At 40.1% G+C, this 14898-nt stretch overlaps 2 protein-coding genes across 3 annotated transcripts in view; one reads left to right on the top strand and one right to left on the bottom strand.

Annotated features, from left to right (window-relative positions):
* Positions 1 to 33: 33 nt before the first annotated feature.
* Positions 34 to 4895, top strand: EFCAB9 (EF-hand calcium binding domain 9). The gene is made up of 4 exons (XM_045551176.1): positions 34 to 170; positions 3022 to 3170; positions 3923 to 4099; positions 4764 to 4895. The coding sequence occupies exons 1-4, from the start codon at positions 35 to 37 to the stop codon at positions 4881 to 4883; spliced, it is 582 nt and encodes a 193-aa protein (XP_045407132.1). The 5' UTR covers position 34; the 3' UTR covers positions 4884 to 4895.
* A 5642-nt stretch (positions 4896 to 10537) lies between these two features.
* UBTD2 (ubiquitin domain containing 2) overlaps positions 10538 to 14898 on the bottom strand; it is a 55998-nt gene continuing 51637 nt past the window's right edge. For both annotated transcript variants that reach the window (XM_045551173.1, XM_045551174.1), the window contains exon 3: positions 10538 to 13003. In XM_045551173.1, the coding sequence (XP_045407129.1) occupies positions 12606 to 13003 (398 nt within the window). In that variant the 3' untranslated portion in view covers positions 10538 to 12605. The remainder of the gene's footprint in view (positions 13004 to 14898) is intronic.

The following is a 14898-nucleotide window of genomic DNA, read 5'->3' as shown; positions in this document are numbered from 1 at the left end:
GGTCGCCAGAGCCTTCGGCTTAAAGAGTACCAAGATGAAACTGAAGACAGGATCGTTTCTGTGGTACCTCTATCTGGACAAAGTATACTGCTTACTGTCTGTGAGGAACGTGAAGGTCTTGGTGGAGTATTTTCACCTTCTCGACGTGCACGGCAAGAACACCTTGAATGGTCAGTGAGTCAGACATGTTTCCTCTGGGCTGTCACCTGGCTTGTAGCTGATGTGCAGGAAAACTTGCAGAACCAGAAACTATTTAGCTAATGAGTATTTTATTATATCATCTAGATGAAGCACAGAGAGAAACTGCCGGCTGAGAGTGGAGACTAGTGGCAGTTCGGTGGGGAGGAAAAAACTGCAGGCTCTAGGGTTAAATCCTGGCTGTCCCCATTATTCCTCGGTGATTTGGAGAACATGTCATCATCCTTTTTAAGTCCCATTTTTCTTGTCTAGAGGTGAGGCTTCTAATAACGGAGTCCATCTCATAGTTGGAAAAAGATAATGAGATAACTTTGGCAAATGCTTAGCACAGTGCCTGGCACATTGTAAAGACTTAGTGTTTGTTAGCATTATAATTATTCTTCTTGGGAGGTAAGCCCCACTCAGGCCTTAACCTTCAAGACCCCTTGGCAAGAATTTACTTCTTATTTGTCAAATGGGAGGTTTGCATCAGATAAACTGCAAGATCCTTTCTAATTCTTGGTAGTTGTGAATGACCAAAAAACGTTGAAGATCTCAGTGTTGCCTCTTGAGTCCACAAACTAATAGAAGACCAATTAGGTTCTTTGTAGGAGTGGGTATAAATGAGGCATCTGTTTTAGTCTGTGTGTGTTGCTATAAAGGAGTGCCTGAGGTTGGGTAACTTATAAGGAAAGGAAAAGAGGTTATTTGGCCTCCAGTTCTGCAGGCTGTACAAGAAGCATGGCGCTGGCATCTGTTTCTGCTGAGGCCTCAGAAGCTTCTACTTACGGTGGAAGGTGAAGGGGAGCCGTGTCACAAGGGGAGAGGGGACGGGAGAGGTGGGAGGGAGGTGCCGGGCTCTTTTTAACAACCAGTTCTCCTGGGAACTAATGGAGAACTCACTGCATACTTCGAGCGATCCGCTCCCCTAACCCAAATACCTCCCACATTGGGGACCAAATTTCAACACGATATTTGGAAGGGACAAATACCCAAACTATATCAGTATTCCATCCATTCATTCATTCTGACCTCAGAGAGAGAAATGTTATTTGCAAATAAGGGGTTCCTTCCATAAAGATTTTTTCAAGAGCCCATTCAATCTTAAAAAAAACAAACAACAAAAAGAGGACACCTTCTTTACTCAGGGCTTTCTTCTGACTCCAAAGCCCATACATTCATCTCACTGGAATGTTTGCTGCGAGGAGTCCGATTTCCCCAGTAACTAAATCACTCCTTTATGATGCAACACCCGAGAGGTAAAGTCATGCTCATGTCTTCTGTCACCCAGGGACTGGATAGTGACCTGGAAGGCTGAAGGCACAACCTTAATGTTTGCCTTCCTGGGGGAGGAGTCACTTAAGGCCTTAGAGACTTGAGTGGGCCAGAGTCGGCTGGTTTCAAAACAGTCTTAAGTAGCTAGTAAGGCCCACGTGAAAGCATTTGTCAAGGAGACACCATTGTGTACATATAAGGTGTGTTGTTCCCAGGTGCTCATACTCAGTGAGGCACAGAGAAGGAACATCAAGAGGCTGTCCGAAGGCCCCAAATTGTGACGTTGTGACCATGGATTCACTGTGCTTTTAGCTGGGTTCAGCTGCACGTCCAAATTACGTAGATATGTTTTACATATTCAGTGGAGCCATTTCTTATGCAGGAGACAGTTTCTGTAATCAATGGGCAAGGGACAATCACAAGTAGACAAAGTTATACTTGAAAATTCCTTGTTCCCCTCTGGGATTTGTATATACAACTGTGGACAACACGTGCCACTATATAAATGCATAGCCATGTTTGTTTCTTCCCTCTTGTTCTCACTGGGATATATGATTAGTGAGTGAAAGGGCAGGCAAAAAAACTTCCCTATTCGTCAAAGAGTATTGTTTCCATATTTTTCATTATTTTTTTCTCTGAATGCATATGATTAAATATCCATTAAATGATGTGTAAAAGATACAGCATCACTGTGGAAAGACCACGGCTGTGGACAGACCCGCATTTGAATCCCAGCTCTATACTTACACACCTTTGTCACTCAGTGTGGGCCACAGACCAGCAGCCGTCACATCACCCGCAGCCTGGAGAAACGTGGACTCCCAGTCCCATGCCAGGTTTCCTGAATCAGAATCTTCGGTTTTGCAAGATCTAGTGATTGGTATGCCCGTGACAGTTCCCGAAGCGCGCAGATGCACTAACTGATAGCTGAGGCTTATCATAAAAGGAGTGTGATACTACTTGCACTGTAGGGGTTGTCAGGGTTCAGTGAGACCTGGCAGTTAAAGTTCCTAACCACATAAGGTGGCCAGTAAGTTTTGTTCGCTTCCTCCTATAGCCAAATGCATTTACTTTATATATGCATGAGGAACACTAAGACTTTTATAGAGGAGGAATGATTTTTTATTTCTCACTTTAATTAGCTCCAGGGAAAGGCCCAGGAAAAATGTCAGCATTTCCAAGGAAGTGCCTAGGTCACTAATGAAAATTAAGTTCTCCCTTTCACACACAAGGGGCACTTTGCGTCTGCGCTGTATGCCACCACCTTGCCTTTGATCGGTGCCACAGGCACAGCTGTCTGCAGCACGAGGCGTGTGAGCTGGGGTCGGGACCAAGCGCTATCCGCTATCTCACCTGACACAACTCCAGGCACGGTGCTTTTCCACACACCTCAAGGACAATTAAGGTCCGAGGGATTGTGGAAGGTAGAGAGTGGCGAAGCCAGAGATAGCAATATTCTTCCCAGGTCAACAAGCTTCCAACATTACTGCTGTTTATATGGCTCCTAGTTGTTTAGGATTTCAGAACCGTTTCAGAATAATCCATCTCCTGGCCTCCCCACCTTAACAGATGTGCTGTTCTATCACTTCCTTCATCACGTGACTGACTTGAAAAAGAAACAGATCAAGATCGTGTTTGACATGCTGGACTGGAATGCCGTGGGCGAGATCGGCTTTGACCAGTTCTACATTTTGGTGTGCATACTGCTGGCGCACCAGGCAAGTAACAAGACGGGGTCCAGGGCAGAGGGGGCAGAGGAAGCAGAGCTTGGCTGCTGCCATCCTCTTGCTAAAGGAGCACTGAATTAAGAATGCATCAAAATTTTTCTTCCTTTCACTAAAAACGAGGAAGAAAAAAATGGGGGACAGAGGGAGAATTTTGGTTCCCAAATGGTCCACCCATAACCTGGAAGTTTTCCACAGCCTCTCCCTGCTGCCGCCTTGGCCTCGCCTTGGAAAAAACAGATATCACCCTATTGGGGCCCTTCTTGGCATGCCCTTCCTCCCTTGAGCTATTGGTGATTTTCAAAGAAGCACCTGTAATCTCAAAGTGCCTCACTCCCTCCATGATCCTTTGCTCAGAGAATTTTCTGAGGGAGATGGAGACAAGCAATGCTTTTCCTTGGGTCCCTCCTCACCATATACACACTTCTAGCCCGTATTTTCCCACTCATTTCCCACTCCTTGAGGAACGGAGGTCATCAGTTTCATGAGATTTTCACTGAATGTAAGGAAATGCATCAGAGTCACCACAGTGCCATCCAGCAGTGATTACTACAGGTCACCTAAGCTCCCCGGGAACACAGATGCTGAAGGGGAACGATGTGCTGATGAACCTCTTCATCCCTGGGCTGTGTGATTTTGCCTTTGTTTTAGGGAATGGGCTGGTGAAGATACGAGTCTTGAGGAAAGAAGTTTAGAAAGGAGCACTGATAACCCTGTTCCTGTCTTACATGTTTCTCTCAAAATAGAACCATTTGGAAGAGCAGTTTCTGTATCGCCATTCTCGGTCTGTTTTTGACCTGCTCGACCTGGATGGGGAGGAGAGAATTGGTGAAGCCACCTTCCAAATGTACAGATTTCTCTTCAATATTCATAAACAGGAACTCACAGAGCTCTTCCATGAGTTTGACGTCACAGGTGACCAGGTAAGTGCAGATCCCAAAAGCGTGGCATGGCAACCTCTTTCCAGAAATAGAGGACAATGTGCTACTACCTACAAGTCAGGAGGAGGAAAAACCTATTCAAATAAATGTATTACATGGATCAGAAAAAATCTGAAGAGACTTATTGGGCCCTGGAAGAGAAAGGGTTGATTAAATGCTGTCATGTAATATGGATACAAAATTATAGTTTAGTGAAGGATATATAATATGGTGATAATTGGTGCTGGGGGAAGGGTTTATATATTTGAATAAATAGAAAGGGAAAAAGTCTATGACAGGTATATGTGAGCAATATCCTAACAGAAAGCTACAGTGAAGGCAGTGAATTCTGCCTATTTAAAGAGGAAATCCATGTTGGGGAAACAAGGAGGGGCTAAGGTTGAAAGTGATGGACCACATCATGAAGAAACTTAGACGCCAGCCTGAGGCGTCTAGACTTGACATAGAAGAAAGTGACCCTTGTTCCTTTAGGGTCTACAGTAGACTCTTATTCCTGGGTACTAGACTACACTCATACTACAATTATATCCTAATTACTGAGCCTCTGTAAGTTAAGTTTTTAATAAGAAATTATTATAATCCTGCTGTCATCTGAAACAAAGGATGAGTTCCTTCCTGAAATATTTTTTCCCTCCCACAACAAAAGCTCCTCAATTACAAGGAATTTAAGCTGTATACTATCTTCTCCATGGACAAATACCAGAAGAGGCAGCAAGCAGAAAGAGAAAATCTCTCATCTTCGAAACCTCACATTAAGTGGCTGTGAGCAAAGAGAATCTCTTGGAAAACAAATGGAATCTGGAATAGACACAAGTAATTAAACTGTTAACATGGCTAAAAATAAATTTAGAGCATCAGAGTGGGTATGTTTACATGACTTTTATACATGAAGGGTCCAAATGAGCTCTCCTGAATCAGCAGGTTCTGAATTTTAGTAACCTATCGACCTCACACAGAACTCACAATAATGGAATGTGAAGTAATCACTTTCTTTTTTTGACATATCCCAATTCCACTGCTGCTTTCCAGATCAATTCTGCTCAATAGAGCCCTATGTATCCAAATAATTGCCAACACTTACTGGAGCTAGGTGAGGCTTTCCTGATATTCATCACTTGTGGTCCAGCACTCTCAAAATCCTATCTAGTCTCCTAATCCTTAGGGTAAGGCCACCTAGATGCCAGAGATTCCAAGCTGGCCAATGGGGAAGTGCCTCCAACCATATCAAAAGTCCACCTTTAAGGATGTGGAGGCTATGCTCTTCCGAGAACCTGAATTACTGAGTTTGGTGCTTAAGCAACTATATCAAATCTACTAGGGTAAAATAATTACATGCCCTTACATAATTTTTTGTATAATGTCTTGAGTAATTTAAACAATATTTTTGGGCACAGGACTTGTGAATCCTCCCTACCTGAGTGTACCGTGATGTTAATAGTGATGACAAAACTACAATATATTATGTACTTGCTGTGAGTTAGACAATTCTTTAGATGCATTACTTTATCCCTGTGACTGTGACTTAGGTGTTATGATCCTCAGTTTACAGATGAGGAAACTGAGGCCTAGAGTGATTAAGAACCTTACCTGAGAACATACGGCTCACAAGTGGTAGGAACAGGATTCAAATTCAAGGTGAATTAGATGCCCATGCTTACAGCCAGGATCTGAGTAACTTCAGTTTTAAGCTGGTATTTTATTGGCTCAGAAATCCCTTCTGTATAATGTTAATTACCACGTCTCCTTCTACCGTAAGTTTCTGAAGAACAACTTTGGGGATTAAAGAAATACAGCTCATTTACTATCAACCAAGGATTTCTTAAGGATATGTTACATAATATGAGGCTGTCTGTAAAGTATCTAGCCATGGACACAATGGATATATGGATACAATCAGTGGCTGGATGCTTTTTGGATGGCCGTGGCACACCTGACCTTAAGGCATTCAGTGAGCTCCAGAGGACCTAACATCATCAAAAATAAAATCTAATTATACCTTGTCAATGTGCAACAATACTGCTTATCTAAAATGGCCATTCATAAGTTAAACTTGTAATAATAGAAATCATGTTAGTTACTATGACTATCTCTATCTCATAGACATATCCCATTGATAACATGCTTTTGAGGCCACACGCAGTGGCTCATGCCTGTAATCCTAGCACTCTGGGAGGCCAAGGCGGGAGGATCGCTCAAGGTCAGGAGTTCGAAACATGCTTTTGAGCATGACTCGTATGTTTAGCAGCTAAAACTTGTCTTCCCCACAATGGTACCACAAAAACTGAATGGAACTACCCAAAAAACAATAAAAAACCCAACTCATGTCACTTGACCTTTGATCTCTGTTTTCCACGTGGGGATAAATAGTATCTATCTTATGGAATTGTTGTGAAGACCAGAAAACACAAAACAACAATGCTTTTTTTCTTTCTCTGATTTGGTGAAGAGTTTGCAATTATTCTCCAAGGTGAAATTTACCCTCTAGCAAACAAGTATGGACACTACTACACCTACACAGAGTACTGAGACTAGCACTATCTGGCCAGAAAGTGGCAGCTACAGATTAGCCACAGTTCCAAGTGCCTTACCACTAAACTCATCTTGGTATAGGATTTTGCCTCTTTGTGGCAGGCTAGGTGGCTTTTGCCACCAGACAGCCTTAGGATCTAGGCGTGGTTTTGGGAGAAGAAACTACAATGAGGTCTCAGGAAGGCTTCTCTTTCCTGTCTTCCAGGGGGGTCCTGAGATATGTAAAGGGTAACCATGACATTTAGGTTTTGTTCAGACATGGTGGTTAAAGCAATGAAAATACTATTGTTTCAGAATGGGGCAGGGAGGAAGGATAGCCAAAGATAATAGGTTTAATAGGTATCAATTTTGGCTAAATAACAATTCACAATTGCAAAGATGTGGAAACAACCCAAGTGCCCATAAATACATGAGTGGATTAATAAAATGTGGTATACGTATACCATGGGGTTCTACTCAGCCACAAAAAACAATGGTGATATAACACCTCTTGTATTATCCTGAATAGAGCTGGGACCCATTCTACTAAGTATCCCCAGAAAGGAAAAACAAGCACCACATGTACTCACCATCAAATTGGTATTAACTAATCAACATTTAAGTGCATATATAGTAATAACATTCATTGGGTGTCAGGCAGATGGGGGGGGGGTGGATATATACATACCTAATGGGTGTGGTGTGCCCCGTCCGGGGGATGGACATGCTTGAAGCTCTGACTAGGTGGAGCAAAGGCAATATACATACATTTGCACCCCCGTAATATACTGAAATAAAAAAAATTAAAAAAAAATTTTGGCTAAATAATCTTAAACCACATATAATAACAAAAGTTTCAGAAATGAGCAGTTATCATAAGTTTTCCCCTCCTCTACAGTGGATTTAGGGTGACCATAAAAGGTGAACCAACTATCAGATTTTAAAAAATGCTCCTCCTTTAAAGAGCATCTTCATAAACTAAGTGATTCTAGAATAGCATCAGGAAACTGAGCATTTATCTCTGATGAGCCCAAACTGGAATTCAGTGTAAAAACTAAAATTCAAATGCACAACTGATACTTTTGGGACTAGGAGTACAACAAATAAAACAATCTATCTATCAATGTCCACTTTAGGACTTTTCTCAATTACATGATATGACAATAATTTTTTCAACGTGTTTATACATAAATGCTTCAAGTTTCATTATTTCCACAGAGTAAATCCACTGGATTGCGTGTGTAAGGAAGGGTAGAATTCACTAGCCTATGTACATTTTCGGGATGTTTTTGGATGCTATCAACACTCTGTATTATTACTATGTCATAGTTACATTAGCGTTCCTTGGTCAACAAAGTCTGTTCAGGGGCCTAAGCAATGGGGAGAGAGGAGTGGCACTTGCAGGGGTGGACGAACGGCAGGCTTGAATGGAGGGCTTCCGCAGCTCCAGTTTCAGCCCAGGGCCACAGACAGGTTCTCCCACAATCTATGAGCTATAAAGAGGGAAGAATTTTAGAGGGAGCTAACCATAAATAAAATAAAATCATTTATCTTCCATCAGTCCTTAGATCTCATCTTATCATTGTCTTAAGCCTCATGCCAAAGAAAAAGACTAGAAAAGGCCAAGATGTGTGACATCTGGTGAGATGAGACAGTTAACCACCCGAGCAGCCTCTACAGAACCAGAGGGATCAGAGGCTAAAGGTATCACAAGAGACCCAAAAAGAAATCACAGGACACTGGCTATCGCAAGGGAGGTTATCAGTTGCATTTTTTTTTTTCTTCTCCATAAGTAAAAATATTAAATCATAGTTTTGAGTTGAGAGTTTGACACAATGTCTGCTAATTTGTCCAATTAACAAAGAAAGACCATTAAAAAAGGTAGATTGTCTTAAAAACTGTCATAAAATAAGGGTTTTTTCCACATCAATGGGGAAAAGACAGATGAAAATTATACAGTAAGTAGCATTGGGAAAAGTGGGATAGCTATTTGAAAAAACAATATTAATAAATCTGGACTGCTATCCCCTATTCCTTTCACCAAGATAAATTCCATATAACAATGAAACCAAAAAGGAAATACTAAAAACATGAGAGAAAAATTTTTATAATTGTAGAGTGAGAAAGGCCTTTTGATGTTAAAAAGAAAACCCAGAAGCCATAAAATGAGAGACTGATATAGATTTGACCATGAAAAGCTTAAAACTTGCACATGGTAAATTCCACAAAAACAAAAGAAATAACACATTATAGAAAAGGATTAATTTCCTTAATATAGAAAGAATAGTTACAGATCACTAGGAAAAAGACCAAAATGCAACAGGAATATGGACAAACTTAAACAGACAATTCACAGAAAAAAAAAACCCAAATGGCCTTAAAATATATAGAAAAATGCTAAACTTCACCCAGGAAAAATACAAAGTAAAACCATAGGACAAAGTTTTTCATTTACTAAGATTGTCAAAGATCAAAAAGTTGGTGAGGGTATAAGGGAATAAGAATAGTCTTATTACAAGTATAAATTGGCAAAATCTCTTTGGAGGGCAAGTCACATACATCTATAGACTGTACTCTTTCTAGGAATGCATTCTATAGATATATAGACACAAAGATGTATCTATATAAAAGGAAACTCATTGCAGCATGGTTCACAGTTGCAAAAGACTAAAAACAGTCAAGCTGTCCAGACTTAACAGTCTGAAACAACTGTCGTACACGCAGACAACAGAATACCGTTGCAGCTACAAAGACGAACGAAGCAGATCTAGATCTGTGTATGAATGCTGAGATTCACCATTTTAGAGAAAAACTAAAGGTGCAGAATAGTATGTGTATTTAGGGAAAAGTAGGGTGGCGTGGATGTAGTCATATCCACTAGAACAGGGGTTCTTAGAGTGCCTCTAAGATCAGCAGGAGAAGCACCCTGAGGATTTTTAAAAAATGCCAATTATAGCACCTCACCCAGACCTACTGAATCAGAACCTCTGGTGGAAGGGTCTAGCAATCCGTGTTTTAATAAGCCTTCAGGGTGATTGTGATGCATGCTTAACTTTGAGAACCACTGTGCTAGAGTACTTTTAAAGATACCCAGAAAACTGCTAAAAGCTGTTACCTCTGGGAAGAAGAAATAAGAGACGAGGGACAGGAGTGCAAGGGAGACTCTTTTCACTTGGGTATGCTTGGATTATATTCCAAAGGCATGTGTCATCTATTTTAAATAAAATATTAAACATTTAACAAAACAAAACCTGTCACTTTCATGCAAAAATGAGTAATAAATGAGCTCAGTGCTTCAGAAAAATTATGAGTTTTGGTTTACAGCATGATTCTTTTTTTTTTTTTTTGAGACAGAGTCTCACTCTGTTGCCCAGGCTAGAGTGTCGTGGCATCAGCCTCGCTCACAGCAACCTCAAACTCCTGGGCTCAAGCAATCCTCCTGCCTCAGCCTCCTGAGTAGCTGGGACTACAGGCATGCGCCACCAGGCCCGGCTAATTTTTCTATATATATTTTTAGCTGTTCATATAATTTCTATTTTTATTAGAGATGGGGTCTCGCTCTTGCTCAGGCTGGTCTCGAACTCCTGAGCTCAAACGATCCGCCTTCCTCAGCCTCCCAGAGTGCTAGGATTACAGGTGTGAGCCACCGCACCCGGTCTACAGCATGATTCTTAAGAGAAAAAAAATCAACAACCTATTTTAGATCAAGATTTCAATGCAGAAGATAAAGCATATTTATAAACGATCATGTATGACTTGGCATAGCAGAGCCTAAGTTTGGTGATAATGAACTTATTTATTGAGCTGAGGTTTTAAAAAGGAGAAAAACCTTCACACTTCTCATTAGAATGAGGCAGATTACCCTTATATAGAGAGTAACAACAATTAAAAAACCAGAATAAAGGCAAAGAGAAAATTGAACTTTTTTTTTTTTTAAAAAAGCACAAAAACCCTACATACTAAAATTATACACATCAAGTATTGGTCCAATCTTAATCTATTTACAATTAAACAGCACCATGGATTTCTCACCTAGGTTAGTTGAACATGCCCAGAAATTGTTATTCAAAGTATATGTTCCCTTAAAATAAACTCTTAAGAGAGCTCAAATCCTCAACAAACAAGACCTTTTATCAATCATAGATATTGATGACATCACCAATTTTCCTTAAGAAAAACAGGTTTAAACACTTTTTTCCAGTTGATAGACTCTGAGAGATGCTGCTATTCAATGTGGCACACAAATGAACAAAAACTATTTAATGACAGGGCAACATATTGAAATACTCTCATACCTCCACCTCTAAGTACAAAATTCTCCTTTGGAATTAATGCTGTTTTCTCTTGAATTTAGATTCAGTCATCAGCAATCCTAAATTGGATACAGCTACAATCTTTAAAATGATTGCATAAAAATAGGGAAGTATTAATAGTTAAAGCTCTCAGAAACATGGTAAGTTACAATTATAGATATATTTAATCAGGCTATAGAAAATGTAAATACCATTTTAAACATTACATTTAAACTAATTAGCAGTTTCATGTCATCATTAGAATCAATAATGGTGCTTCCCATCCGAATAGGTGTGGAGGGTTGCTACTTCCCAATTGAGAACAGCATAAGTGCCTTCTAGCCTCTACTTTTCCATCTCATGGATTCTCAGGGGTACCGTGGTCAAGTCTTAGCCCTCTTCTCATCTAAGGAACCACCCTTTTAAAAGGCTCCAAATTAAACATAATCCTTGGTAGCTTTATTCCAGTCACAGTACAAAAGAATCAGGTTATCTCATTGGACTTTTCAGTCCTCTACTTTGTAAATGGTTCTTAATTTGCTTTTGCCAGGAAAGATGAGGGAGGAAAATTGTCACCCACCATGACTAGAGGTAACTCAACTGGAAACCACTAAGGTATAAAGCAATGTTTCATTATTTGGTCTCATTGCTGATGTTTAAGTGATACCAGTAAACCTTTCACACTTGTCAATTTTGATGAAATTTGCTCTAAAAGACTGAAAATAGGCACAGTTCTCCCAGGCACAGATAGAATGGTTTTTCCTTACATTCTTCCTGCAAAGTAGAGGAGATGAGAACAATTACTTTACCATCCTATAGTGGGAACAATTGTACTCAATTCCTGTGTTCCCTGGCCCAGGAACTATGCATTTGGACTCACAGTTAGCTACAAAAAGTTCTAAGCAGAGTAGCTAGATCAACGAAGGTATTATATAGTAGTGACCTTCTAAGCCAGGATATGAAAACAGCTTCATTACATAGACCTTTCAAAACGCCTATGCAGTAAGAGGATAAACGACTTTTCAACTATCAGTTGAAAACCAGAGACTGCATTGACTAAATTATTGCCTAGTGTTCCAGAAGGGTGCCTGCCACCAATGTGCTGGAAGGCACCAAAATTTAGCGTGAATGTAATAAGGAGCTCAACATGTGGGGATGGAGAGTCTCTACTCCTTTATGGCTAAATATTAATTGAGCTAAGAAGAAAAAACCAGAATAGAAGCAAACCTCAAATACTGCTCTTTTCAATTTCTATTAAAAAGAAAGCTTACATTTTATAACTATTATGGATGGTTTCTGGGTATATAATTTGATATATTTAAAAAAATCTGTATTCAAAAGGTGCTTGGTGCTGTTCTTCATGGATGCATCGTTCCATTTACAGTCCAAATCATTTAAATACAGCCATTACATAGTAGTTGAGTGTTTTAAAATAAATGGTTATCTATTTCTTAACTGCTTCTCAAATTAGAAATTGTAATTACATGAGTCTCAAAGGCTGGCTCTTTGTGTTTTATTATTTTTGTTGGTCTCCATCACAGATGGAATTTTTCACTGGTAATTCCTCAGAACTAAATCCATTCATAGGGAATTTAGAGCAGTGAAAATAAATTTCACGCCATAGAGTAGGAAATGGCAACATAATAAAAAGGAGCAGAGGGATCTGGGAACCAGCCAATAGGACCAGTTCAGTTTTCAACTGGTGTTGGGTTCTGCAAAGGTTGGCTCACTATAACCTGTACAACATAGTCCTTTGGGATCTTCAGCTCTTCCAACTTCATTTTGTCGGTGAGAGGTCTGCCAGAGAAGAACCACCGCTGACTACTCGGTTCCACTCCCTCTGCTGCATGTAACCGTCTCTTCATGTGGAATACCGTGTCTGTGCTACGAACCACAAGTTTGAGGTCTTTGCCTGTAGAAAGGCGCAAACGGAGCTGAGATTCATATCCAGAATTGGGTGGTGGCTCAGGAATATCCAGAGTCTCTATGTCACTCTTTTCCTCTATCATGTTGATTGGTGGTGCCAAGCAATAGACTGGAAGCTGGTACCTGTTCCCCAGTTCATCATAGCACTCTGTAAGTGCACCTTCAGAAAGAGAAGATATGAATAAGAGTTTAAATATATGCATTTTTGTTTATATCTTGCAAAATGCTTAAGCTTCTCTTGCTAGCATGCCATTGTAGAGAAAAAAACATAAAATAATGTCAATCACTGATAGCTGATCATCAGTGATGATCAAGGCCCATGCCCAGTTGACTTTTTATCTAATTTTATATTAACCAGGCATGTTCCTCCTTCCCCCTTCTGAGTCATTTCATGTCTAGTTTACAATTTCATTAAAATAGAAGAGAAATGAAAAGCACAAAAAATTCAAATTACATTGAATCAGCTACCTTAAACAAACAAACGAGAAAAATACAGACCATAAGTCCAATTCACCACAACACAAGTGTTCCAAAGTAGTTTTCTTAGTGACTGGACTTCCTAAATTGAAGTACTTGGCCAAAAGTCTTTAGTCCAAAGAAATCACAAACTAGAGATGACAGTCTTACCAGCTGTCACAGACTCGTTGCTTATATATAAGTCTCATTAGCACACTTACCATAGAAATGACCAAGGTGTTTATTTAACCCCAATTAGTCAATCTATTACAGAGAAGCTACGGATTAAAAAGAACAAAAGGGGTATGAAGTTTATAACAAGCTGGCTCAGCGGAGGTAAAAAAAAGCACTTACGGTTTTAAAGTATTAATGGCTAATTTCCTTATAAAGCATAAACTACATTATTATTTTATTTATTTATTTATTTTTTAGAGACGAGGTCTTGCTATGTTGCCCAGGCTGGCCTTGAACTCCTGGGCTCCAGCAATCAATCCTCCTGCCTCAGCCTCCTGAGTAGCTGGGATGACAGGCACATAAATTACACTGTAATTACCTAAGACTTCCATGGGGAGCTTGAAAGCATAAATCAATGAACATTTTAAGGTTATACATAACATGTCCCTTCCTCAAACTAGAGTATTAATGTCAGCTGGTTATCAATTTGTATAAAAAACAAAAACATCTACCATATTCAAAACACTCATACACAAGATCGCGTATATAGGGAACAGGATGTTGAGAAATGGTTATCAATGAACAAATGAGTTAATGAACTGATGTTTGTAGTCAACTAGATAAAAACATAAAGCATCTGAAATGAGACCAGAATGGTCACCAATTCACCATGGGTCCGATCTGGCCTGCCATCCAAGTTACATAAGATGGGCTGCAGTGATAGCTTAGTCAGAAAGCAGAACACACATGAATCTCCCCTCTCTGTTCAACCTCGGTGTTGTTCACTAACACTGCCATGACATTGCAGAAATGGATCTACTTCAAGCACAGTTGTGACCACTAGCAGTTCCCTACACCAGTAACATCCCACTGCAGTACCAATGTACTTACATACATGGGTGTAGTCAGTTGTTCAATCTTCACTGTTTCAAGCTTCATTATCTTCACATACCACGACAGATATAAAACAGCAGGACTGCAAACCAAAGCAGTTCAACTGCAGGCAGAATGATGTCTTGACTGAAAAACATTCTACATTTGCAGCCTCCCTAGAAACTAGAAGTGGAGATGCCACGGCAGCCTTTTGCACAGTGCTAAAACAGTCGCTCATGCCAACCTCAAAACAAATGTACAATCTAATACGCACTTTGGCTCTTACTCAATCTGAATACTCAATTCTCCATCATGATGGAAAGAAGCCCAGTCTTTTCCTTTCTGCCTTTCAACCCAGCAAGTCAGGGTTTAGTTTTCAAATCTCAAAGGCGTGAGAGAAAAAAACTCCATGGAAGAGTTACAGCTAAAATGTATATCATCATCATCATCATCTTTTTTTCTTGATACAGGATCTTGCTCTGTTGCCTGGGCTAGAGTGCAGTGGTATGATCATAATTCACTGCAGCCTCCAACTCCTGGGCTCAGATTATC

This window comes from Lemur catta, chromosome 5 (assembly GCF_020740605.2).
Source record: "Lemur catta isolate mLemCat1 chromosome 5, mLemCat1.pri, whole genome shotgun sequence".
In the NCBI taxonomy this organism is placed as follows: domain Eukaryota; kingdom Metazoa; phylum Chordata; class Mammalia; order Primates; family Lemuridae; genus Lemur; species Lemur catta.
Note: the sequence above shows the minus strand (reverse complement) of the source record. Positions and strands in the feature narration are given on the sequence as shown.

What these genes read in the sequence shown, in the direction of transcription:
- EFCAB9 (XM_045551176.1), top strand. Translation starts at nt 35, where the DNA reads ATGAAACTGAAGACAGGATCGTTTCTGTGGTACCTCTATCTGGACAAA. An exon ending in CGGCAAGAACACCTTGAATG is followed by an intron (nt 171 to 3,021) that starts GTCAGTGAGTCA and finishes CCACCTTAACAG; the next exon opens with ATGTGCTGTTCTATCACTTC. An exon ending in GCATACTGCTGGCGCACCAG is followed by an intron (nt 3,171 to 3,922) that starts GCAAGTAACAAG and finishes CTCTCAAAATAG; the next exon opens with AACCATTTGGAAGAGCAGTT.